Source organism: Dama dama, chromosome X, assembly GCF_033118175.1.
Source record: "Dama dama isolate Ldn47 chromosome X, ASM3311817v1, whole genome shotgun sequence".
NCBI classification, from domain to species: Eukaryota; Metazoa; Chordata; class Mammalia; order Artiodactyla; family Cervidae; genus Dama; species Dama dama.
In genome coordinates this window covers 116,536,479-116,563,861 of record NC_083714.1, presented here as the reverse complement: position 1 = coordinate 116,563,861, position 27,383 = coordinate 116,536,479, and the positions used below count along the sequence as shown (strand labels likewise).

The 27,383-nt window shown below is 46.2% G+C and overlaps 2 protein-coding genes across 2 annotated transcripts; one reads left to right on the top strand and one right to left on the bottom strand.

Moving 5' to 3' along the window:
- Positions 1–2,671: 2,671 nt before the first annotated feature.
- Positions 2,672–3,022, bottom strand: LOC133052840 (histone H2A-Bbd type 1-like). Its single transcript, XM_061137673.1, has one exon. The coding sequence runs from the start codon at positions 3,020–3,022 to the stop codon at positions 2,672–2,674; it is 351 nt and encodes a 116-aa protein (XP_060993656.1).
- A 2,024-nt stretch (positions 3,023–5,046) lies between these two features.
- Positions 5,047–5,397, top strand: LOC133052839 (histone H2A-Bbd type 1-like). The gene has a single exon (XM_061137672.1). It carries the CDS (start codon positions 5,047–5,049, stop codon positions 5,395–5,397), a length of 351 nt encoding a protein of 116 aa, XP_060993655.1.
- Positions 5,398–27,383: the final 21,986 nt, after the last annotated feature.

Below are 27,383 nucleotides of genomic sequence, written 5' to 3'. Positions count from 1 at the left end.
GAGATGCAAAGATGGAGGTTGCAGCCAGTCCAGAGGAGGAATAGGCTGGAAGTGTATGATGGAGGCAGCATTCTGTGGAGGGGCAGGCTGACAGCAGGTACCTGGATGGAGGCTGTGGCCAACTGCTGGTCATACTTGTTAGGTGAGGCCCGGGCAGTCCAGGGTAGGACTCAGCAGGGGGTGCCTGGGAGGGTGGGCATCAGCTTAGGGGACAGGGCACCTGGAGGTGCGTGGCTAGAAGGTGCAGCTAGGGGAGGGCTTGGTTCTAAGTGCTTCATCGTAGGGCAGAATCCAGCAGGTACTCCATGAGTTCAGAGAGCAAGTGAACCTGAAGAAGGTAAGTGCAGAGGATGGGGATACTGCTGCCTAGAGGAGGACGTGGAAGGAAGTGGACGGTGGAGTCTGCATCTGTCCTTGAGGAAAGTATGGAGAGAAATGCAGGTGTGAAAGGTGCCGCTGGCCTCAGGGAGGGCATGGCAGGAGGTACAATCCATCAGCCTAGGGAGGAATCTGCCAGGAGGGTCAGGAGTGGAGAGAGTGTCCCACCTAAGGCAGAGTTGAGCAGGAAGTACATGCATAGAGGGGAAGCCAGCCACAAGGATTCACCAGTAGGCACCCATGTAAATGTGAATGGTAGTAGTAAGGCTATCTGTTAAGAAAAGGGACAATACAATATTTCATAAACTCAATTTTAAATAAACACAAATCCTTAGGACTTACAGAAATGTAGGGCATTTGTTTATTTTAAGGAGGTAACCAAGGGCATGTAAATTAGAAACAAAATATACCATGTCATTTAGGTGAGATACAGAATCTTTATTTGCACATGTCACCATGAAAGATGAGGAGCAAATTTTCACAATCACTTAGTAAAAGGAGAACAGTACTCCAAAGACACTTTATTTTCAGAGAGGGAATCAAGTTCTAGGTTTGCATCACTGTAGTACCTGATTCTAAAGGAACCCCAAACTCTGCTGTACAATCTTATGAATAAGCCCATCAGAACTGAGCCAAATTTGGCAAAATTTTTAACACAGAGTCTTGAACTTTATGCAAGCCACGAAGCCTTATTACTGTGGAAATAAAAGATGGCTTGAGTGATGGTTCAATTAAATTTGATCTTCATAATGTTAAATAACTAGAAGTAATGCTGCTAACCTGTGTAAGTTTAGGAAAAACATTGCCAAGTAGAAAAATGTGTCTATATTATAGTTGACACTGGTAAATCAGAGAGAGCAAAGTTCTTTTCATTTAACACTAAATATTAAACTAATCCTTGTCACCGTTATAAATTTGTTATATGAGTTCAAGTTCTTAAAATGAATCTGAGTTGAGATATGGAAGAATATATATATAAAGAATGTATATATTAGTGTGTGTGTGTGTGTGTTAGGTGCTCAGTCGTATGCGATTCTTTGCAACCCCCTGGATGGTAGCCCGCCAGGCTCCCCTGTCTATGGGATTTTCCAGGCAAGAAGCCCGGATGTAGCCCCGGCTTCCTCGTCTGCACAGCACTCGACCCCCACAAGGTGCAGCAGGCGAGGCCGGGTTCTCATAGCCCGAGGCCCGAGCATCCAGCAATCACATGAGAACCAGGCCTGGCCACCCCTTGGGGAACCTGTCTCAGCAGCTGGGGAGGGAGACACGGGCAGCCATCTGTTAGGGGCGTGGCCTGGGCCAGGCTCTGTGTTAAGTCACGTGGTGACGTCATCTCTGGGAAAACCCCAAGATGGAGGAACTCTGATTATCCCTCTTTTACAGGTGAGGAAGTTGCTCCTCACAGGACACAGATGGATGTCCAAGATCACACAGCCAGAAAGTGGTGAACTGGGATGGCAAACCCAGGTCCACTGACCCCACTGTTGTGAAGCCAGCTGGGCAGCCTCTGACCAGTCCCGTATGACAGGCCAGGAGGCAGCGAGGGGGGCCCTTCGGCATCTGATGAACGTCCACAGAGAGTGTCACAGCACTGCCCAATAAGCCCTGTCTCAAGTCTCTTTTTTGGAATGAGACAGGGTAAAATAAATAATGCATGAACTCAACAGGGCCATAATTCCTCTTATGTGTATTTCTTTATGGCTTCCCCATCACTCCTCAATCTTCATGTGCAAGTCCTGCCCCATTCAGTTCACACTGACTGCTCCGCCATCCTCTTCAATCACCCCCTTGGCTTCACCTCCCACTTGTAGGTGGTCCCCACCAGGAATAAAGCCTTAGGCTCCTCCCTCACGGGTTTCAGCCCCTCCCCCATTACCACCATCCTTCTGGGAATCCAACAGGCCCTCTCCACGCCAACCTCCCAACCTCCCTGGTCTGGACTCCTTCAGAGCCAGTGAGGAAGTCCTGCCCCGTAACCTCAGCCAGCGACGCCCCCACGACCACTCACCATCCTGTCACCATCGGAAACTGCTCCCCGATTTCAGGATTCCAGCATCCCTCCCTGACCACCCACTCCACCCCTCCATCCCTCATGAGAGGACCCCCCCTGCCACCCCATGTCACCCAGACGCCTCAAGGACAAATGACAGAAAGCGAGCAGTTACAAGCACAGCCATGAAAACTTTAATAGCAGTGCTGATGGCAAAAGGCCAGGCCTCCCTCATCTGCGGGCAGTTTGGGGCGAGATGAAGCTACTGATGAGGTGTGGCTGGACTTGGGGGCCTGGGCATCCCTACTTCCTCTTGCGAGGAGTTGGTGCAGATGCAGGCTGAGCGAAGGCGTTGGGCTCGAAGAGGCGGCGGAGATTCTCATTGTTGATCAGCGCCCTCTGCACGTGCTCCGGGCTGATGCGTATCCTGCGGTTGGCGCCGGCCTCCTTCCCCGCCAGGTCCAGGATGTTGGCCGTCAGGTACTCAAGGATGCCAGTCAGGAACACGGGCGTTGCTGAGCTCAGGCGGTTGGCAAACTGACCCTCTCGCAGGAGGCGGTCCACGCGGCTCACGGGGAACTGCAGCTCGGCCCTGGTGGAACGAGAATGCCTCTTACTGCGATGGCAGTTCCAGAGGCGTCTTCCCCGAGACATGGTGTCGGCTGGATGTTGCCTCGATCAGCCCAGACTGACGATCCCGCTGGCTGGGGCCTCCCTAGATGCCAGTGCCTTTCTGCTGGCTGTGCCCCCTTGCTCAGCTCTCTTATTGCTCAGGGAGCTGCCTTTGTGACAGCTCAGGCTTTGTGATGTCATCGGTGGCCAGTTGGCTCTGACCAGGACTGGCCTAGAAATGGCTGATAGGAAATCTGGTCTCTCTGTTGAAAAGACCATCTCTTTCTGCCAGACTACAACATTCTAGCTAAAAATGTGTTTCAATGGAAAACTAATCTCTGTCTATAGGACACAACTCTGGGTTATTTCATTCCAGTTTTATGTCATCATTGAGCCCTTTTACATCCTTTTGGAAGCCTGTAGGTCACTGATACAACCTCTGCTGAAGGCTCAATTTCATTTTCATTCAGCAGTCAAACAATCCCCATGGTCAGAGGAGCCTGGCGGGCTGCAGTCCATGGGGTGGCAAAGAGTTAGACATCATTGAGTGACTAGGCACAGCGTATATATAAATATATATATATATATCATATTTTTTGGTACTTCCATTCACCAACTGATAGACATGTGAGTTACTTTTGGCTGTTAAAAATAATGCCCTGTAAACATTTATGTAAAAGCTTTTCTGTTAACACACAGCTTCAATTTTTTCTTTTTTTTAAAATGCAGAGTTTTAAGTTTTTTCTTTTTTTAGTATTTTAAAATCTTTATTGAATTTGTTACAATACTGCTTCTGTTTTTCATTTGTTTTGTTTTTTTGGCCACAAGGCATGTGGGATCTTAGCTTCCTGACCAGGGATCACACCCTTACCCCCTGCAGCCCTCCAAGTTCTTCTGTCCATGGGATTTTCCAGGCAAGAAGACTGGAGTGGGTTGCCATTTCCTCCTCCAGTATATTTTTAATGGAGTGTATTTAAAAGGTCAGAAATTCGGTACCTGGAGTGCCAGAGAAGTCCCTGGCTTCAATCTTATGTATATACCTAAAAGTACAACTGTTTGGTCATGTGGTGAAACTTTTTATTTATGATCTGACCATTTGAAGCTCTCTCTAGATTGATGGTTTGTAGAGATATAGTTCCCATTGGGTGAGAAACAACACAGAATCTGGTTCATCCGTCTTTTTTGTCTATTTTTGAGCTCAAATTAATGAAGAAGTTCATGTCTTCTGGGAGGCTGTTTCTGTTTATACTTGACCTATGGCTGAAACTGTAGAATTGAAGCTGTAAGCTCTATTTCTCTGTGCCTGTATAACTGTGCCTGTAATTCAGAAATGCTTTCACAAACTCTGTGTACATAAAGCTTTCTTACCTTTACATAGTATTAACATAGATTATAAATTATCTGAAATTAATGGGGCTCAGTTCTGATTGGCATATCTAGATGAACACTTGCTTACATAGATTGAGTATTCCTAAAATTTCCTAAAATAAGGAAACTGAATTTCCTTTAGGAAATGGGCAGATGTTATAACTAGTTGACGAGAGAAACCAAAGAATGGAAAAGTAATATTGATCACAAATACTAGGATAAATGTGTTAATAGAGGCCGGATTGTTTGATTGCTGTATGAAAATGAAATTGAGCCTTCAGCAGAGGTTGTATCAGTGACCTACAGGCTTCCAAAAGGATGTAAAAGGGCTCAATGATGATATGAAACTAGAATGAAATAACCCAGAGTTGTGTCCTATAGACAGAGATTAGTTTTCCATTGAAACACATTTTTAGCTAGAATGTTGTAGTCTGACAGAAAGTTAAAACTTCCTTCAAGAGATGGTCTTTTCAACAGAGAGACCAGATTTCCTATCAGCCATTTCTAGGCCAGTCCTGGTCAGAGCCAACTGGCCACCGATGACATCACAAAGCCTGAGCTGTCACAAAGGCAGCTCCCTGAGCAATAAGAGAGCTGAGCAAGGGGGCACAGCCAGCAGAAAGGCACTGGCATCTAGGGAGGCCCCAGCCAGCGGGATCGACAGCCTGGGCTGACCGAGGCAACATCCAGCCGACACCATGTCTCGGGGAAGACGCCTCTGGAACTGCCATCGCAGTAAGAGGCATTCTCGTTCCACCAGGGCCGAGCTGCAGTTCCCCGTGAGCCGCGTGGACCGCCTCCTGCGAGAGCGTCAGGGCGCCCAGCGCCTGAGCTCAGCCACACCGGTGTTCCTGACCGCAGTCCTTGAGTACCTGACGGCCAACATCCTGGACCTGGCGGGGAAGGAGGCCGGCGCCAACCACAGGATGCGCATCAGCCCAGAACACGTGCAGAGGGCGCTGATCAACAATGAGAATCTCTGCCACCTCTTCGAGCCCAACGCCTTCGCTCAGCCCGCATCTGCACCAAGCCCTCGCAAGAGGAAGTAGGGATGCCCAGGCCCCCAAGTCCAGCCACACCTCATCAGTAGCTTCATCTCGCCCCAAACTGCCCGCAGATGAGGGAGGCCTGGCCTTTTGCCATCAGCACTGCTATTAAAGTTTTCATGGCTGTGCTTGTAACTGCTCGCTTTCTGTCATTTGTCCTTGAGGCGTCTGGGTGACATGGGGTGGCAGGGGGGGTCCTCTCATGAGGGATGGAGGGGTGGAGTGGGTGGTCAGGGAGGGATGCTGGAATCCTGAAATCGGGGAGCGGTTTCCGATGGTGACAGGATGGTGAGTGGTCCTGGGGGCCGTCGCTGGCTGAGGTTACGGGGCAGGACTTCCTCACTGGCTCTGAAGGAGTCCAGACCAGGGAGGCTGGGAGGTTGGCGTGGAGAGGGCCTGTTGGATTCCCAGAAGGATGGTGGTAATGGGGGAGGGGCTGAAACCCGTGAGGGAGGAGCCTAAGGCTTTATTCCTGGTGGGGACCACCTACAAGTGGGAGGTGAAGCCAAGGGGGTGATTGAAGAGGATGGCGGAGCAGTCAGTGTGAACTGAATGGGGCAGGACTTGCACATGAAGATTGAGGAGTGATGGGGAAGCCATAAAGAAATACACATAAGAGGAATTATGGCCCTGTTGAGTTCATGTATTATTTATTTTACCCTGTCTCATTCCAAAAAAGAGACTTGAGACAGAGCTTATTGGGCAGTGCTGTGACACTCTGTGGATGTTCATCAGATGCCGAAGGGCCCCCCTCTGCTGCTCCTGGCCTGTCATACGGGACTGGTCAGAGGCTGCCCAGCTGGCTTCAACAGTGGGGTCAGTGGACCTGGGTTTGCCATCCCAATTCACCACTTTCTGGCTGTGTGATCTTGGACATCCATCTGTGTCCTGTGAGGAGCAGCTTCCTCACCTGTAAAAGAGGGATAATCAAAGTTCCTCCATCTTGGGGTTTTCCCAGAGATGACGTCACCATGTGCCTGTAAACTGTGACTTAACACAGAGCCTGGCCCAGGCCACGCCCCTAACAGATGGCTGCCCGTGTCTCCCTCCCCAGCTGCTGAGATAGGTCCCCCAAGGGGCGGCCAGGCCTGGTTCTCATGTGATTGCTGGATGCTCGGGCCTCGGGCTATGAGAACCCGGCCTCGCCTGCTGCACCTTGTGGGGGTCGAGTGCTGTGCAGACGAGGAAGCCGGGGCTACATCCGGGAACCACACTCCTCACCTTGGTTCCCTCTCTGCTCCCCTCTGTCTAGTGACACCCTCTATTTTCTTCCTTCCACCACTGATAGAAGCTTGGCACGGGTTTAGACTTTGCCGGCTTCTCAGGAGTGTCTGAGTATAACTGTGTCTGATGTGCGTAGAGCTTGATGAAGTCGGTGCTTGTTTAATCCAAGAAACATTTCTTGACATCTGGTGCTCAGTCCACAAATAGTTACAGATGCCTCACTGTCAAGATGTTCACCACACAGATTTGTGAATCATTACAAGAGTCATGAAGCCCTCCTGGCCTTAACCAAGCCCCTCTCACTCTCTTCTTTTTCATCGCTGAGTAATATTCCATTGTATATATGTACCATGTCTTTATCTATTACTCTCAGTGGACATTTAGGTTGCTTCTATGATCTGGCTGTTGTAAATATTACAACAGTGAACATTGAGGTGCATGTATCTTTTTTTTTTTTTTGTAGCCACAGATTCTTTTTATTTATTTATTTATTCCTATTTCATTTAAATTTATTTATTTTTTTAATTGGAGGCTAATTACTTTACAATTGAATTACAGTTATCTCCGATTATATGCCCAACAGTAGGATTGCTGGATTATAGTACAGTTCTGTTTTTAGTTTTAAAGAACCTCTGTACTGTTCTCCATAATGATTGTACCAATTTGCATTCTTACCAACAGTGTGGGAGGGTTCCCTTTTCTTTACACCTTCCATAGCATTTATTTCTTGTAAATTCTTTGATAATGTCCACTTTGACCTCCTGACTGACTGGTGTGAGGTGATACCTCATTGTAGTTTTGATTTGCATTTCTCTAGTAATTACTGGTGTTGAGCATGTTTTCATATGCTTTTTGGCCACCTGTATGTCGTCTTTGAACAAAAGTCTATTTAGATCTTCTGCCCACTTTGATTGTTTTTTGTTTGTTTGTTTTGACACTGAGCTACATGAACTATTTGTATAGTTTAGAAATTAATCTCCTGTTGGTTGCTTCATTTGCAGATATTTCCCCTTATTCTTTATGTTGTGCTTTTGTTTGGTTTATGGTTTCCTTTGCTGTGCAGAGCTTTGAAGTTAAATTAGATCCCATTTGTTAATTTTTGTTTTTAATTTTCATTATTCTAGGAGGTGAATTGAAAAAGATTGCTCTAACTTATGTCAGAGTGTCCTGCCTGTTTTCCTCTAAGAGTTTTATAGTATCTGGCCTTACATTTAGGTCTCTAATCCATTTTGAGTTTACTTTTGTGTATTAGAGAGTATTCTAATTTTATTCTCTTACATGTAGATGTCTACTTTCCTGGCACCACTTAATAAAGAGCTGTCTTTTCTCCATTGTGTATTCTTGCCTCCTTTTCATAGATTAATTGACTGTAGGTGCAAATCTTCATGTTTTAATCTTCCAGTATCTACAGACTTCCCTGGTTCTTGAGTTAGACAGGCCCTGCAGTCCTATGGCTATGACTCTTTAGAACGGGCCTTTGTGGTGCCAAATTAGAATTTTAAAATGTGGGACCATGTAGTAACCTCTAACCTCTAATACATTAGTAACCTCTATTACATTCTTTCCTAGAGCTTAAATTGCAGAGTGAAAGCTCACAGATCTAATCTGGAGAACAGATGAGTTTGCTAGTCCTACACAGGCATTTTTTTTAAAGAAAATTATCTGCTAGCATTTGAAACCTAATGACTTTTTACGTGAATAAAGGTCTTGGCAGAGGGTGCATTGGTGGAGATGCTTGAAGCTAGTTGAGAATTTAGCAGGAGCTGCACAGGTGCTCGAAGCAGGCAGCCTAGGTAAGGCCTCACCAGGAAGTTCCTGAGAGGAGGATGCAACCTGTCTAGGGGAGCCGTCCAAGGATGGCACATACATAGAAGGTACATCCATTCTGGAGGCTGATGGATTAGAAAGTGAATGAGAAACCTGCCAAGAGGAGTATTTGGCAGGAGTTGCACAAGTGAAGGAATATCCATTCTGTGGTAAGACCTGGAAGGCTATGCCTGAATGGAGGGAGCACCTAGCCTACAGAAAACTGCTTTCAGGGGAAAGCAGCATGATGACGCAGTCAACACAAAGTGTAGTAGTGGTGGATGTAGTTAACCTTGGGCTTCAGTAGTTGTGGTGCATGGGCTTAGTTGCCCTGTGGCACGTGGAATCTTCCCGCACCAGGGAGTGAACCTGTGTCTTCTGCATTGGCAGGTGGATTCTTAACCACTGGACCACCAGGGAAGCCCTTGCACGAGGTTCTTGAGTGGAAGGTGTAGATACCCTTCAGTAAGGTCCTCCAGGAAATGCCGGGGAGGAAGGACTATTCAGAGGAGGAAGACTCAGTAGGATGTAAACAGTGGTTGGAACATCAACCCAAGGGGAAGATGCAGAAGGAAGTGTGTGGAAAGGCATAGCACTTAGTCAATGGGAGGAGTGGACAGGACGGTGCATGGATGAAATAGCCTTCCTAGACAAGGATCCTATAAGATTGTGTAAGTCAAGGATTCAGACAGTCTGAGGGAAGAGTCAGCAAGAGAGGTGTAAGGGGGGAAGGTACGGAGAAGCTGGGGGCTCTGATAGGGAATGTGTGGTCTGTAGGGCCATGCAGCTCAGGGGTGTACTCAGAAGGAGGTTCCTGAGTAGCACGCTGTAATAACTTAATTATTTTTTATATTTTCCTATTGCTGGTCGACATCTTGGAATCCTTGGGCTGTGCCAGTGACCTAAGCTAGTTTACATCTCACCTCCCCAGGGATTTTGTGAGCATGGATCTTATTACAAATCTTTAACCACAAGCTGCAGCCTGTTTCACTTCCTGCCCAGTAGGAGTGCCCTCCTCTAGTTACTTCTCACTTTTGAAGTGATAACAGTCCCAGGTCCTCTCTCACTCTCTCTCAACTTCTCTCTGAAAATGACATTGTGTGGCCCTGTGTGGTGTTGGGCCTCCTGTTCACTGGGGAACTCTGAGTATAAGTCTCTTTCAAAAGACAGTTGTCTCCATGTCCGTTCCCTTACCAAAATGTGATCAAAGCAAACCTGGAGTGTATTTTAAAACAGATGGTACAGTGAGCAGGTTGATTTGGTGACAGGGGTAATGTGGTGTCTGGGTTTGCTAACTGAATTCATCAGACAGCAGATACTGTGTGGGAAGGCACTGCTGGCTGATGGCCAGCTTCTGCTTCAGCAGCTTTGTGTCGTGTTGTGTTGGTCTGGTATCTCCGTGGTTCTCTAGTCTGTATTGTAGCAGAGCTTGGAAAGCTGAGTCATCCCCGAGCAGCTCCCTAGCTCAGGATGCTGTGGTTTTGGCAGAGTGGTCTTCAGTTGGCTCCTCAACTCTCTTTTCTTAGTTTATTTTTTATTGAAGTCGAAGGCAAAGAACTTAGCCTCCTGATGAAAGTGAAAGAGAAGAGTGAACAAGTTGGCTTAAAGCTCAACATTCAGAAAACTAAGATCATGGCATCCGGTCCCATCACTTCATGGCAAATAGATGGGGAAACAGTGGAAACAGTGACAGACTTTATTTTGCAGACAAAATCACTGCAGATGGTGACTGCAGCAATGAAATTAAAAGACACTTCCTCCTTGGAAGAAAAGCTATGACCAACCTAGACAGCATATTGAAAAGCAGAGACATCACTTTGCCAATAAAGGTCCGTCTAGTCAAGGCTATGGTTTTTCCAGTGGTCATGTATGGATGTGAGAGTTGGATTATAAAGAAGGCTGAGAGCCGAGGAATTGATGCTTTTGAACTGTGGTGTTGGAGAAGACTCTTGAGAGTCCCTTGGACTACAAGGAGATCCAACCATTCCATCCTAAAGGAAATCAGTCCTGATTATTCATTGGAAGGACTGATATTGAAGCTGAAACTCCAATTCTTTGCCACCTGAAGTGAAGAATTGACTCATTGGAAAAGACCCTGATGCTGGGAAAGATTTGAAGGCGGGAGGAAAAGGGGATGACAGAGGATGAGATGGTTGGATGGCATCACGAATTCAAGGGACATGAGTTTGAGTAAACTCCGGGATTTGGCAGTGGACAGGGTGCAGGGTGCATGGACAGGGTGCATGGTGCAGTCTATGGGATCGCATAGAGTCGGACATGACTGAACTGAACTGAGAGTGGTTTTACAATGTTGTGTTAATTTCAGCTGTACAATAGAGTGATTCAGTTAGACCCAGAGAAACATTCTTTTTTTATATATTATTTTTCATTATAGTTTATCATAGGATAGTGAATATAGTTCCCTGTGCTGAACAATAGGACCTTATTGCTATCCATTCTATAAGTAGTAGTTTGCATCTGCTAATCCCACCCTCCTAATCCATCCATTCCCCATGCCCCACTCCACTGGTCTATTCTATGTCTGGGAGTCCATTTTTGTTCCATAGATAAGTTCATTTGTGTTATACTTTTTCCCTGGACTTTGTGGGCCCTAAAAGTTTGTATACTTAGAGGTCTTTAGCACGGTGTTGAATGAACAAAATGGAAGACTAAGGAGCATTTGGTTCTGGTACCTCCGAGAGCTCTTGCTGCTGTTCTCAATTTAACTAATATTTGTGAAGTACCACAGGAACACTCTGGAGTCCTTTCAGTGCCGCGGTGGCTCAGCATTCTGAGAGCCTGATTTGATGAACACAGCGTAGGAATCAATCAGGCAGTGCCAGGATTGCCCTCTTGCAGGTGGACTCCAACCCCGTGGAGGTCAACTGGGATGCCTTAGAAAGGGAGGTCGAACCAAGCCACTGCTGCAGGTATTTCTGGTAAACACCCAACTTGTAGAAACTGTCAGGAGTGAACAAGAAATTGAGATAGAGATTTGAAGTTTCGTAAGGGTAGAAATGGGCTTCTCTGGTGGCTCAGATAGTAAAGCCTCTGCCTGCAATGCAGGAGACCCAGGTTTGATCCCTGGCTCAGGAAGATCCCCTGGAGAAGGAAATGGCAACCCACTCCAGTGTTCTTGACTTGAGAATTTCATGAACAGAGGAGCTAGAAATACAAACCATCTTAAAGGACTTTGTACAGAGCCTTCAGGCAAAGGGCACATGCTGGCTTAGTAAGAGTCTTTACTACAGGCCCCACACTCTGGCTCATGGTCTAAGAAATGAGGCAGTCAGTGGGAATAACTAGGGGTCCTCAGGTTCTCTGAGATTTGACATCAAGTTGAACTCCTCCCTGTCCTCTCTAGATAGATTCGCGTCTATACTCAGCACACCTGTCAAATAGATAAAAATGCCACTGGTCAGACAGATCAGGAGAGCTCTTAGAAAATGACTATGTGAAATGAACCCCTTCTATTACTACAGTGGACTTTTATGGCCTGGGAATGGGCTCACCCTAGCATAGCCACAGTCCCTGATGACCAATGACAAATGGCAAACAGCAGAAGAAGGCAAAGCATTATTACTCAAAATTGGCATGGTTGGGTGGCTTTATTGTTTTGTCAAAAACCCTGACCCTGCAGATGATAAAGCCATTTCAAACCCAGAGCCTGCCCTCCTTGACCCACAATCCAAGGAACTTTTCCAAGGGGACCCCCCCCACCACCACCGCCTTGGAAAGCTGCCTTTCTTTCTCTCATGGCTCAGCCCATACAGTTCATGAAGCCTGGGAGGGAATAGCTGTCCCAGCTGACTTGAGAACAACTCATCCACCAATAAGCAAGTTTTAGTTGATCAGAGCCGGGAACGGCTTGATCCACCGTGCCATTTTTTCCTCTGGGCAACATCCTCTGCTTCCTGTCTCCCTCAGGGACCCCCATCTGAATCTCTCTTTGGGTTTCAGTTAGTAATGATAGTTCACCAAGATCTCATAGCTGGACGGCCAGTTCAAAAACTGAAACTCCAGAAAGGAAACATTTCTTATCTTTTTTAAGAAAAATTACTTTATTGAAGTACAGTTGATTTCCACTGTTGTGTTAATTTCTGCTGTATAGCAGAGTGATTCAGTTATACACATACATACATTCGTTCTCATATTCTTCTCCATTATGGTTTATCACAGGATATTGAATATAGTTCCCTGTGCTGTACAGTAGGATATTGTTGTCCAGCCATCCTATATAGTTCACATATGCTAATCCCAAAGTCCCCCTCCATCCTTCTCCCACACCTCTTCCCCGCTTGGCAACCACAAGTCTGTTCTCTGTGAGTCTGCTTTTCAGATAGGTTCACTTGTGTTATATTTCAGATTCCACATATAAGTGGTATCATACAGTATTTGTCTTTCTCTTTCTGAATAATTTCACTTAGTCTGATCACCTCAAAGTCCATCCATGTTATTCCCATTGGTATTATTTCATTCTTTTTATGGCTGAGTAATTTTCCATCATATATATGTATCACATCTTCCTTATCCATTCATCTGTTGAGGGGCATTTAGATTATCTCCATGTCTTGGCTATTGTGAATAGTGCTGTTAGGAACCTTGGGGTGAATGTATCTTTTTGAATTGTAATTTTTTTCTGTTATATATGCCCAGGAGTGGGATCGCAGGATCATATGGTGACTCTAGTTTCTTGGGGAACGTCCATACTGTTTTCTACGGTGGCTGCACCAATTTCCATGCCCACCAACAGTGTAGGAGAGTTTCCTTTCCTAGGCAAGGAGGCATTTTCTTTTTTTATTTTTTCCTTTTTGGGCTGTGCTGCCTGGCTTGTGGGATCTTAGTTCCATGACCAGAGATTGAACCCAGGCCCGTGGCAGTGAAAGCACTAAGTCTTAACCACTGGACCATCAGGGAATTCTCAAGGAGGCATTTCTTAATTTAGGACCTTTTCCTAATTCACAGTCAGTTTCTGCTGAGAAGTCTCGAGGCTCTCAAGTATCCTCCCTAGACAATCCTATCTATTGGCAACTTGGGGACATAGGCGTCCCTCATGAAAAAATTTGGGGCCAATCCTTCTATAAAATTCAACAATTAAAAAATCCTGCTATATATCTTAGGAACTCACACAGGAGTGAGTTCCCTTTGTTGGATGGATAGAGGAGGCCCCACTCACCCAGAGGGAGACACCATCAGTTCCTAGTTCTAGGGGCCCTAATGCCCCATACCCTGCTCTTACCTCACCTTCTGCAGTAGCAATCACCCAAGTACCTCCCCTAGAATGATGGCAACTCTCTGGAGCTTGCCCCACTGCCTAGGGGTTGTCACACATAAACTGCTCTGAGGGACCACTGGATCCCGCAAAATAACCAACTTTCCTGGCCCTTTTCGATACTGAGGTACAGGTCATAGTTATTCCTCCCGTTTCAAAAACAACGGTGATTCAGCTAAAATCGAGGGCATATCAAGTTGCCCCATGTGGGGCACATAGGTCCCGCTTGATGTTATGATCAGGTCTATCATATTAACTGCATTTCCAGTGCTAGTTACTGCCTCTGTCTCTGGTCCGTCTAGTCATAGGTATGGACACCATTATGGGAAGTCTCTTAAAGTGGAACAAGGGAAAATCAGCAGTAGTTCCTTTGGGACTTGGTTGGCAGGAGCCTGTGGACTTTGCACCTCATTAAGATTATCAGAATGTCTCAGGACAAGCTGCAACAAGGTCCAACTGGAGATAGGCTGCCGTTACTTCAGGTCTTTTTAAGGCTGACACTGTGGTTCCTACCATCTGCCCTGTTAATAGCCCTGTCTGGCCAGAGTTAATGGCAGACAAATTAAGATATATGACTCCTCATTCTAGATGACCTGCATCTCAATGCAGTTGTTCTGTTCATCAAGACACCTTTTTTTTTTTTTTAAATCATTGTTGCAATTATGTATGACATGAAGACTGCACGTAGTGATCCCTTTGCAGGACAGACAGGAAGTCCAGTTGGAGTGGGCATTGTGAAGGGGGCAAAGAAGAACCTTTCACCCTCAGTGTAGTGGAGTAACGGCATGATGTGAACAGGGCCAGGAGGACGACTGGCCATCCATCAGTGCATTGGTTTCTCCTGGCAGTGAATATGAATAAGGGTTCGTGCCCCATGAGTGCTGTAGGGTAAGAAAGAAAGCAATATGTATGAACAGGACAAAGAGGCGTCGTCATGTGCAGTTAGTGCCCTGGGGCACGTTGGGAGATGTGATTGGGAGAAATGGAGCTTGCACAATCAGTGTACCGGTTTTGTAGTTAGAGAATGCGAACAGAGCAAAGAAAGGAGCTGTGTGTTGCAACGGAGAGGGAACGTGAACAAGGCCAAGAGGGGGTGCCCCCTCCCAGGAGTAGAATGCCAGAACTAGACAAAGGATATAGATGGCGAGAGAGCAGGCCCGTGCTTTCAGTCCCAGCGGAGGAACTAGGAAGGAACACATGACCAGGCCAATGAGGAGGACCTCCTGCACCATCAGGGCTTTAACGGGGCAGATTGTGAACGAGGCAAAAAGAAATTGAACAGGGAATATGAGCAAGGCAGTGAAGATGGGTCTCCCACATCCCTGCAGTGCACTTGGCCGGGGATGTAGAAAGGGCAGAGGAAAAGGGGCTCTCATTGTCAGTTCATTGGAGCAACCAGACAGAGGCTACGCATGCAGTCCTGTAAATGCAGTGAGTCTCCAGCCTGAGCATGTGTGTGAGTGGGGTAGAGAGGAGAAGCCCCAGCCTAGATGCATTGGTGAAGTGAAACCGCAAAGAGGTGCTTCGTTGATCATTTGGCAAACCGCAGCTGGGCAGGAGGAGAGATGATCGGGCCAGTCAGTAAGACCCCTGTACTGTCACTGCAATGGAGAAACTGGTCAGGGGATGTGGACAGGCAAGGAGGAAGAACCTGCTCTGTCAGAGCAGTGGGGTGATAGGGAATGGAGGAGGGTCCGCAACTAATCAGTGAAGCGATGTCATGCGAGAAGCTTTCTGAAAGGGGCAGAGATGAGAAGCCCCAAATATTATGGGCATGGCAAGGGGACACCTGCACCATCAGTTCCTGGATGGAAGAGTATACAGGAAGTGAGACACATGCTCACACCAGCAGTATGGGGGTGACTCTGAACAGGGAACGTGATCATGGCAAAGAAAACAGGCCCAGCGTCATCTGTGTGGTGGTGTAAATGACGAAGCATGTGAGGGGTACAAGGAGAATGAAGCTCCCTCTCCCATCAGTACTGAATACTGTGCAGGGTGTGCTAACGGGGTCATGGGGAAGAACTCTGGATCACTGCATCAGTACAATTGTGTAAATGGACAGGATATGGGATTGGGGCAAAGCGAATAGGGCCTGCAGCTACAGAGGATGATGCATGTTTACAGGCGATGTGAGAAGGACCCAGCATCTCTCACAAGAGGGAAGTGGGAATAGGGCCCAGGGCACAGCAGTGTGAGCTGGGCATAGAGGATGAGCCCTGACCCATAACCAGTGGTGTGACTTGGCCAAGAATATCAATGAGGCAGTAGAGCAACTCCTACCCACTGTGGAGGGTTACCTGGACCGGGGATGTGACCTGGGGAGGTGATGCATTCCGGCCGCATCAGTACAGTGATGTCACTGAGTAGAGTATTCTCACCGAGCAAAGAAAGAGCCCTGCCCCGTCCACGGGCTGGTGTAACTCACCAGAGTTTTCTGCGTAAAGAACAGTAGCACTGTATACCGTAACTGTAATAGCATCAGTGGACAGAGGAGGTGAACAGGATAAAGACGGTCAGCAACCACCTGCGAGTACCATGAAGTACCTGGGCAGGAATGTGAACATGGCAAATAGAAAGAGCCCCACACGCTCGGTGCAGTGGGACAGCTGAAGTACAAAAGTGAACGGGGAAAGAGAATGATCTCTGGTCTATTGGTGCACAGATGGGACACACGAGGGAGGTGAGAAGGGCAGAGAGGAGAAGAGGAGGTCCTCGCTTCCTCTGTGAGGATGTGAACAGACCACACAGGAGCATCTTCACACTCTTAGTACCGAGGTGGAAGTTGACAGGCTCTGTGAACAGAGCAAACCACTAGTTCACTGATGAGATGGGGCAGGGCTATGTGAATGGGGTCAGGAGGAGGAGACCCGCAAACCTAGCACACTGATTCCACTGCAGGGGCTGTAAGTGGGAGAAAATCAGCGTGTGCAGGGCAGTGTCTAGTGGTTCCTGGGCTGGTGATGTGAATAGGGTGGAGGAAAGCATGGCCAGTGCCACAGAGTGAGTGCCCAGTTGATCCCATTAAGCAAAGAGCAATCCTCATGGCATCGTCACCTTGGAGTGCTCAGACGGGGTTAGGAAAGGGGGAGGTATGCCACACTTCAGTGTAACTGGCTGGGGTGTGAACAGGTAAGAGGAGAACCCGGCACACAGGGATGGGAAAGTGGCCAGGATAAGCATCCGCACGTCCTCTACGCAACTGTGTGAATGAATGACAAGGAGTGTGAAGAGAGCAAAGGGCAAGAGCCCGCCCCACCCCCCCAACTCAGGCCCTGGGCTCGGTCGGAGGGGAGACCAGGGCAGGACGGGCACATTCAGACTGATCGCGATGGCAGGTCCAGACCTGGTGTGACCAGGGCACAGAGGATGGGGGGACCAATCCTGGGGTAGAACCCACACAACCGCTGCCCTTAAGTACCACCCCGAGGTGTGAATGAGGCTCACGAGAGGAGGCGGACCACCAGGGCTGTGTGTAACTTGGGAGGGGAGGCGACAGTGCAAAGAGGAGGACCCGGAGGCATCAGTGCCGGGGTCTCACATGACAGGGAACACTTACGGGGCAATAGGAGCCCCTCAACGTCAGTACCGCGGGGAGACGGGGCTGGGTATGGAAGCAAGCAGCCAGGAGGAGCCCCGCCTGTCTGTGCATGTGGAGGAGTCACTGGGAGGTGCCTACCCACCCGCTCTGACCGGCCACTCTGGCCGGCCGGGTCCTGCCCTTGGACCCCGGGACCCCTGGGGGGAAGCCAGGATATGACGCTGATGCAGGCAGGGCAATCCCCTCCAGAGTCAGTAAGGGCTGCAGCGCTTCTCTGTGGTTCCCCCCAGGAATTACGAGTTCGCCTTCCAGACAGTGAGATTTACAGTCACTGTCAGAAAGCGTTTCATCTGCAGGTGATCTGCTTCCCAGGGTGTGAGGTGATCTGACCTACACCACTGAGATAGTTCATGAAAACCATTCTCCTTCTGCCCTGCTCAGAGCCTGTCATAAATCTCGTAACATATAGCACTGAACACTCTGAAAGCTGAGCTCTTAAATCTTCAAACCTGGGAACTGTCCAAGATACATACCCTGATACAAACAAGCACCATGGTTACATTCTGGAATACTACGTAAGTCACGTGGGAACCAAGTCGGTGACCCACAGCCAGTCCAGCCAAAGTGACAAAGCCCCAGCCTGGACTTTCTGGCAGCCTTGACAAACTGCACTTCGGCAGAAAAGAGACTGGATCACCAGATAACCCCGGCCACAGCTGGCACCTTACTGACGTTTCTGCAGCCGTGGCCGGGAACTCAATGGGCGGTGACACGGGTTATCCCCTCACCCCGGAAGTGATCCTTGGGGGCAGAGCTGCAGGAAGTTAGCGGAATGATACGAGGAAAGTACCCATTCCCGGCTGCTCTCCGTCTGCTCTGGGGCTGGAGGGGCTGCCTTGTGGACCTGACACTGGGGAGAAGCACCGCGTTCGCCATGGAGCCCGCTCTTTGGCCAGCTGTCTGGCCAGCTGCGCTGAGAGCACATGGCTGTGCTGCATTAAATGTGCCAAAGTTAAATTGAAAAGGATAAGCCAAATCAATTGCGGTGACCGGAAACGCTAAACTTTTAAAGATATTTCCGGGGTGGGGGAAGTTCCGTGAGGAAAGGAGAATAAGTTTGGGGGATGGAGCGGGTTAACCCTAAGGAGTGTGGGCAGGGCCCCCTGGAACAGTTGTGCAGTCCGTGGGCTTGACAGAGTGCTCGGTCATGGCGGTGGGGTGGGGGCGCTGACATCTGCCCTCCATTCTCCTCTCCCCGCCTCTGCCTGAGTGGCCACTGCTTTCTGGTCCTCTTCTCACAAGGGGACGCGCTGTTGATGAGTGAGGTGGGGGCTTTTCCTGTTCATTCTTCTACAGACAGGACCTTTTCACTCTAGGAACTGCCTCTGTCTACTTCATCACCCGGAGGGGACCCTTTTGCTTCTTAACATCTCTTCCTGCTGGGAGCCCTCCACACTTAAGGGGCTGCTCCCCTAGCCTGAGAGCGGAGAGCACTTGCTGGGAGTACACGCAGACGTGCTACACGTGGGGCTGGTGAGCGGAAGTGTGCGGCACCAAGGGGATTTCTGATGCAGGCCGACTGGTGTGCACTGTCCTGGGTCACATGGTCAATAAGCTGAGATGGTTCTGGGTGACCCAAGTGTTCTGCCCTCTGCTGTCCCGGCCACCCTCACCCCTGCCCCAGGATCCAGTGAAAGTCCAGTCAACACCTTGTTGAATATTTCTAGTCTCGTTCCTCAGGAGCCCCCTTCAACTTCTGAGACCCCTGAGCCCCCATCCCTGTCTCCTGGGGCCCTCTGTGACCTGGCTGACACTAGTTGAGCCCAGTCTTGGAATCCGCGGCTGTGTGAATGTTAACACTTCCTCCGTCTCAGAGCCCCTGAGCCACAGCCTCCCTGAGAGGCGGGCACAGGAGTGTCCAGGAGAGGCACAGCCAGACTTCTTAACAAACCTGCCGAAGCAATGAGCCCCTCCCTTGGAGGACTGTGCTTCCTGCCAGGAGCTCAGAAGAATGGCAAGCCTCGCTGGAGGTCAAGACCCTCAGGGTTGTCCTGAGCAGACATTGTCCCTCTTTTCAAAAGCTCAACCCACTTCGACCTGCTGATTGTCACTGCCCTGCTGAGTCTCCTGAGGGATTCCTGGGCTACCTGAGGACCGGATTCCTGCTCTTCACTGCTGACCCCAGGGAAATTTCTGGATGGTGCTCTGGTCTGAATATCCATCCCCCCATTCATACCTTGAAAACCTAGTGCCCCAGGCAACAGTATTAGGAGGTGGGGCTTTTAGGAGGTGATCAGGTCATGAGGACAGAGCCCTCATGGGTAGGATCAGTGTCCTATAAAAGGGGCCCAGGGAGACCCCTCGCACCACGAGGACATAGTGAACAGGCACCATCTAGGAAGTGGATGCCCTCACCAAACACCAAATCTGCCGGCGCCATGATCCTGGATTTATTAACCTCCAAAACTGTGAGGAATAAATGTCTGTTGCTTAGAAGCCACCCCGTCCCTGACATTGTTACAGCAGCCCAAATGGCACAGGACAGATGGGTTTTACGGTTTTATGATAATTTACTAAAACTGGATACATTCAGAATCTGGTGTGTTGTGACCACCCTAGCCACTGGCTTCTGAGCATCCCCTCCCATGTTGCAATGTGATTCCTTATAAGTCATACCTGATTTGATCTCCTAAGTACACAATGTTACTTTCCACAAGATTGGCCCCAGGAGCTGAAAGCAGATGCCCACCATGGCTTTAATAGCCAAGGACCATCTGCGGTAGAAAGACAGGGCAGAGACCTCCACCTCTGGCCAGAGATGCTCAGGCACTGAAACAGAGGCCAACCTGGCCCTTCAAGCTCTCCGCTCCGGCTGTCCTCCCCGGGTCCTCCCAACTTGACTGCCTCTCAGTGCGGCCACAGGGATCCATGTGCACCCTAACCCTCTGAAACAGCGGCCTCTCAACTCCTGGCTTCTGCCCATGCCTGCCCCCGCGGGCTCTGTGACTTCACCGGCCCCGGAGGACTTTCCGCCATAGCAGAGCCCACTCCGCTTGGTCAGGCATCTGGAGAGCTGGAGGGATCTGTCCTGGGCTGCGGCCCTCAGCCGTTCCGGGGCAGAGAGTCCTCCAAGGTGCCCGTGTCACACTGGCTCCCTGGGGTCCCAGCGGGACGGAACTCCGTAGCTTCGCGGTCCATCCTGGCGTGGCTGGTCACATTCAATCCCAAACTGCAGGAGGTACGCTCCTTCTTCTGTGTGCCCAGCCATCCTGGTGGCCCTGGCCCCCTGAAGGGCCATACTCAACAACCCCACAAAACTAGGAGCACTGGCTCCAAAGGTCTCCCCAGGGCAGAGGGCTGGTCACCCTCTCAGGGACTTGGAACAACTGCTCTCTGCAGCCCACTGATGTCTGTGTACAAACCCATCATGATCAGACAGAGTTCTCTCTCGTCAGTGCTTTTCAGTCCCATTCTTCAGGCCTGACAGACTTGAGGAACTTAAACAAAAGCCAGACCAGGAAACACTACTTAGAAGTTGACCTTCACCTGTGCATACTTTGCCTCATGACTTCCCTTTCATCCTTTAAGTAAATTGAGTTGCTTACACTCATCCTATTATGTCTAATTACAGGAATGGTCAATTCACACTACAGAACCACTTCCAGAAGACTTTGGATTTCATAAGAGGAATCATCAGTGTGGACCTTTGGGAAACTTCTAATTTCCCAGGTAAGTTCCATTCATTTATAAATCAATAGTACAAACGTGTGAAGTATTTAATATATATCAGGCACTGTTCGAGGTATTGTGTGTGATTCACAGACACAATCCCTTTGCGGAGTTTATACTCAGGTAAGAGTTAGACCTTAATAAATAACTCTACTTCCATCACAGTCCACATCACAAATTAGAGAAATAAAGTTAAAATCTCAACATGATGAAAGATCCTTGATGTTTTACTGCAAACCACAGTCAGCCTAATGTTTGTTTTTAGCATATATTTGGAGGGGAGGGACTGTTGAACCAAAGTATTTTTTAAAATTATTTTTCAAAAACAAGTTGAAATTTGAATTGCTAACATTTGCAGTACTTTTGAACCATATCTACGGTAATTATTCAGATTTACTTATATTTAGTTGATTTCCACATTCACCTTCAGGAATTCTACTGTGTACTTCTATTTCAAAGGTTTTATTTTGATTAATTTTTTGAATGTTGATGAATCTTTTCAGAGAGGGTGGAATCTTCAGAGTATATATATAATTAAATTGATTTCTGTGGCTTTCACATAAGACTTGATATGGAATTATTGAGTCAAACACAACTTTTTCCCTTTACGATATTATGTTCTGTTCTTTTATCTCCTGTTACCCTGACATTCAGGAGAAGCCTGATTTTGTGCCTTTGAGGAAAATACTCTCTTTTCTTCCCTGAAAGTCCATGGCATTCTTAATCTTTGAAATTCAAAATGCCAACCATTCATATTCAGATATTGAACACGTTTTGTTAATTTTGTTTTGATCCTGGCAAGACCTTTTCATCTGAAGATTAACGCTTTTCTTCAGCTTCTGAAAACTTTATTGTCTTCTCTAAATATTGCTGTTATATTTGTTCAGGAATTTTCTTTCAAGCGTGCCAATAATCCGTATGTTAGATCTCCATTCTCTGTATTTAACGTCTCATGCTCTACCGACTGAGGTAGCCGTGCGGCTTGTATGTAACATCTTTAATTCTCTACCTTTAATATCTCATTTTTGTTTTCTGCTATTGCATAGCTTTTAGGATAAAAGTGTGTGTTTATACTTTGAATAGTCATGTGTATGCTATAAAGATAGCCGTGGTGCATCACTGCTCAGTGAAATTTTTTGCCTTTGTTCAAGATTTCTTCAGTTGATAAATGACTTTCTCACAAGTATGACTCTTTCAAGTACAGTGAGTGCCCTGGTAAAATCAGGAGTATCCAGAGCAGTTAATGTGATGGGCAGCCATCTTTCCCTCCCTCCTTGTGTGCAATCCCAGAAAAACTTGGGCACCTCAGGAAAAGAGACAGTGTTTCCCAGTTTTCTAGTGCCAACCAAATTTCTTTTGATGTGAAAGTAAGGTGCTTCCAATGGAGATGGCTGATCATAAAGCTGCTGTGGAAGCTGAATAAGTTACTAAAAGTAAAATGCTTGGGACAAAGCCTGATGCCTGATTAGCACTCTGCGTTCTCAGAAACCGGATTCTCTATCCTGTCACAATGGGTAGACTTTGTGGGACGCTCTTGATGACTGTGAAGCCTGGAAAACCAGAGAATGCTTCATTCATGTCGTGGCTTGGGCCTGCAGGATGAGGGTCAGACCACCTGAGCATCTTCCCCTCTAAGTCATTTTCTGACTGTGTGGTCCTGGGGAGGTTCATTATCGTGTCTGAACTCTGTATGAACTTAGAGGTTTCATACGCATGGGTCTGCTCTGTAAACCTGAGTTCTTATCCTCAAGTTCCTATGGTTCCAAATCCCCAGCCATGAGACCTCGCTCCCCTGTAGTCACTACCTTGACCCTGCCCAACAGATGAGCTATGGTTCTCGGAGGCAGCACTTGAAAGAAGGCCCTTTTGAATTGTGGCCTCGTGGTCATGAACTGCGTGAGTCCTGTAGCGACCAGGTGTCAGACTTACATGGAGGTGCCCGTGCAAGCACAGGAGTGGTGCAGTTCTCATCAGGTGCCAGCTTGTTACAAGCACTCGGGCCTGGTGGTGGCATGATAACTTAGGGGCCGTCTGGTCACTGCAGGGACATAGCAGCAGTACACCTGCCTCATCTACGTTCTTTCAGCCTACTTTTTGTTTTTAAACTAATAGACTTCATTCTTTTGAACAGATTGAGATTGACAGATACATTGAGCAGAAAGTAGAGTCCCATATACCCTCCTAACACAATCCTCAGTTTCCTTTAACATCGTGCATTGATGTGGTACATTGGTTAAAATTGACAAGCCAGTATTGATGCATTAGTATTAGCTAAATCCATAGTTTACACTAGGGTTGTCTCTGTGTGTGTAAAATTCTCTGTATTTTGACAGATGTATAATGACATGTGTCTGCCATTATATTGTCTTACAGAATAGGTTCATTGCCCTAAAAATCCTCAGTGCTCTGCCTTTATATCCCACCCCTGGCTGAACTTTTTTTTTTTTTTTTTGCTATCTCCATAGTTTTGTGTTTTCTACAATTTAGTTGGAATAATGCATTACATAACCTTTTCAGATTTTCATTATATACAATAATGTATGTTTAAGCTACCTCCATGTCTTTTCATGGCTTGATCATTCATTTCCTTGTATTGCTGAATAATACTCCATCCAAACTGTGGACACACCACAGTTTATTTATACATTTCATTTATTAAAGGACATCTTGATTACTTTGAATTGTACAGAACCGTATTATCTGTAGGCACTATGTGGTAGATAGACTCGTGACTAAGTTCTAGAGATCTGTTGTACATCTTAGCAGTGTCTTTTGCAGGGTCCTCAAACTCTGGGGTGGTATTTATCAGGAGCTAGAGGAGGAGGCAAAAGAGAGTTGCTCAATGAGTATAGTGTTTCAGTTTTATAAGATAAAAAATTTCCAGATGTCTGTTCCACAACAGTATAAATAGATTTAACAGTATTGAATTGCACACTTAAAACAGGTTAAGATGGTTAACTTCATGATATATTTTACCACAATAAAAGTAAACTTGCCAGAACTGCATTGAATCTGTAAATCAAATTGGAAAGACCTAATATCTTAATAGTATCAAGTGTTCCTTCTCATGTACCTACGTTTTTCCATTTGCTTAGATCTTTATTTTATCACAGATTTGTAGTTTTCCTCATACAGATCTTGTACACATTTTGTTAAATTTATACTTAAGCATTTATCTTTATTTCATGCTAAAATAAAAATCTTGCATCCTGAAACCTTATTATAATCACTTAATACTTCCAGGAGTTTTTGTTGTTTTTGATTCTTTGGAATTTTTTACATAGAAAAGCATGTCATCTACAAATAGTCACAGTTATCTCTTCCCAAATCTGTACAGTTTTATTGTGTTGGCTTCCCTGGTGGCTCAGTGGTAAAGAATCTGCCTGCCGTTCAGGAGGTGCAGGATCCGTGGGTTCACTCCCTGGGTGGGGAAGATTCCCTGGAGGAGGAAATGGCAACCCACTCCAGTATTCTTGCCTGGGAAATCCCATAGACAGAGGAGCCTGGTGGTCTACAGTCCATGCATGGGGTCACAAAGAGTTGGATATGACTTAGGGACTGAACAACAACATTCCAACATTAAGAGTGTCTTTTCATGTTTTATTACAGTGTGAGCTATGACTTCTAGTACAGTGATGAATAGGAGTAATAAAAGTAGACATCCTTGCCTTGATGCTTGATCTTAGTTGGGAAGCTACTAGTTTCTCACCACTCAGTATCCTGTTAGTTGTAGTTTTTAATAGATGATATCTTTAAAGCTAGACAACATTAGTTTTCAGAGTTTTTTTTTTCATCAAGAGGGTATTGGGATTTTGTCAGATGTTTTTTCTGCATCTGTTGATATAATCATATAATTTTTCTCCTTGAGCCTCTTGATTTAGTGAATTATATTAAAACTACTTATTGAGCAGAGATGTATTAACATGTCTTTTGTTACCTGAATGTTATTGACCAGAGACTTTTCAGTATTAACTTATGTAGCAAATCGCTGGCCACAGGCATTCCTTTCTACAAAAATCTGACAGTCAATAATATGTTACAGATTATCAAATATTGAACCAGCCTTGTATACCAGGAGTAAGTTCTACTTGGTCATGGTGTATAACACGTTTTACTCATTGTTGGATTTGATTTGCTAGTGTTTTGTAGAGGAACTTTGAATGTACATTCATGAGAGAGATTAGATTATAGTTATTCCTTTCTTGTAATATCTTTGCTTTTGTTATTAGGATAATTCTGGTGTCAGAATGAGTTAAGAAGCATTTCCTCTGTTTCTATCTTCTGAAAAGGGCTTGAGAGACTTAGAATCATTTTTTCCTTAAATGTTTGTTAGGATTCATCAGTGAAACCATCTGGCTCTAGTGCTTTCTGTTTGGGAAGGTTATTGATTGATTATTATTGATTTCTTTTCTTATACAAATGTACATACACACACACACACATATATAACTATTCAGAATACATGTTTCTCCTTGTGTGAATTTTGGTGGATTGTGTCTTCCAAGAAATTTGTGCATATCACGTAGGCTATCAAATTTGTGGGTATAAAATTGTTCATAATATTCTTAACTATCCTTTTAATGTCCATAAGATCAATAATGATGTCCTCTACTTTTTAATAATAGGAATTTGTATCTTATCTTTTTTCTTAGTCATTCAGTCTAAAGTGTTATTAATTTTAGTGATCTTTTCAAATATTAATAGATGGTCATCTTCTCACTGAGTCCTCACAATGGTGGAAGGTCTGAGGGAGATCTCTGATCTATTTTATAAGGGCACTGATCTCATTTATGAGAGATGCAGCCTCATGATCTAATCACTCCTAAAGGCCCTTGGTTGTTGTTCATTCACCAAGTCATATTTGACTCTCTGAGACCTCATGGACTGTAGCCCTCCAGGCTACTGTCCTTCACTGTCTCCCAGGGTTTGGTCAAACTCCTGTCCATTGAGTTGAAGGCCCTACGTGCTAATAACTGTCACTTTAGGGATCAGGATTTCAACATATGAATATCGGGATATTATAAGCATTCAGTCTATAATAGGGGGTTTCCAGCTATCTTTTTGTTATTGATTTCTAGCCTAATTCCATTATGATCTGATAGCATACTTCGTATAGTTTTTAGTCTTTAAAATCTGTTCAGGTGTTTATGCAGTCAAATGTAGTGTATCTTGGTGAGTGTTCTATGTGATTGAGAGGAATATATAACGGCATACCTCATCTTACTGTGCTTTGCTTTATTGTACTTCCTATATATTGCATGTATTACAAACTGATGGTTTGTACCAGCCCTGTGTCATGCAAGTCTATCATTTTTCCAATAATATTTGCTCACTTTAGGTCAGTGTCACATACTGGTATTCTCACAAGATGTCTTATGTTTTTGTTACATGTTATGGTAATCTGTGATCTTTGATATTACGGTTACAAAATGATTATGACTTACTGAAGGCTAAGATAATGATTAGCAATTTTTATCAATAAAGCATTTTAAAATCAGGGTATGTACATTATTTTGACATAATGCTATTGCACACTTATTAATAGATTACAGTATATTATAAACATAACTTTAATATGTACTGGGAAACCAAAAAATTTATGTGACTAATTTTCTTAAGATGTTCATTTTATTTTGGTGGTTTGATCCTGAATCCACGGTATCTCCAAGGTATGCTGGAGATCTGCCATTGATGGATGAAGTATTGTATAAAAGTCAGATCCAGTGTATTAATGAAGATGTTCAGTTCAAGTATGTCCTTATTGTGTGTCTTCCTGGTGGACCTGTCCATTTTTGACAGAGTGGTATTGAAGTCTCCAACTATAATTTTGGTTTCATTTATTTCTCCTTGCAGTTCTAGCATTTTCTTTGCCTCATGTTTTTTGATGCTCTGTTGTTAGGCAGATATTTATGTACTTTGTAGAATTGAGTCCTTTATCAATGTGTGAAAGTGAAGTTGCCCAGTCGTGTCTGACTCTTTGTGACCCCATGGACTGTAGCCTGCCAGGCTCCCCCGTCCACGGGATTTTCCAGGCAAGAGTACTGGAGTAGATTGCTATTTCTTTCTCCAGGGATCTTACGGACCTGGCTCTAATGCCTCTCTTTATCCCTCATAACATCCCTTACTCTTGCAAAGTAATCTTCACCTCCCGGCACCTCTGGGCACCTCCTGGCACCGCACTTAAAGAAAACTCAAGTACTAGACCACTAAGCTAAGGAAACAGGGACGTTAGCAAATACGATAAACTTACAGTCATTACAAAAGTAGTTTAGAAAAGTCATTAGACTAACTATAAACCACTGTGCTGCTAAGTCACTTCAGTTGTGTCTGACTCTATGCAACCCCATAGACGGCCGCCCACCACGCTCTGCCGTCCCTGGCGCTCTCCAGACAAGAACAATGGAGTGGGTTGCCATT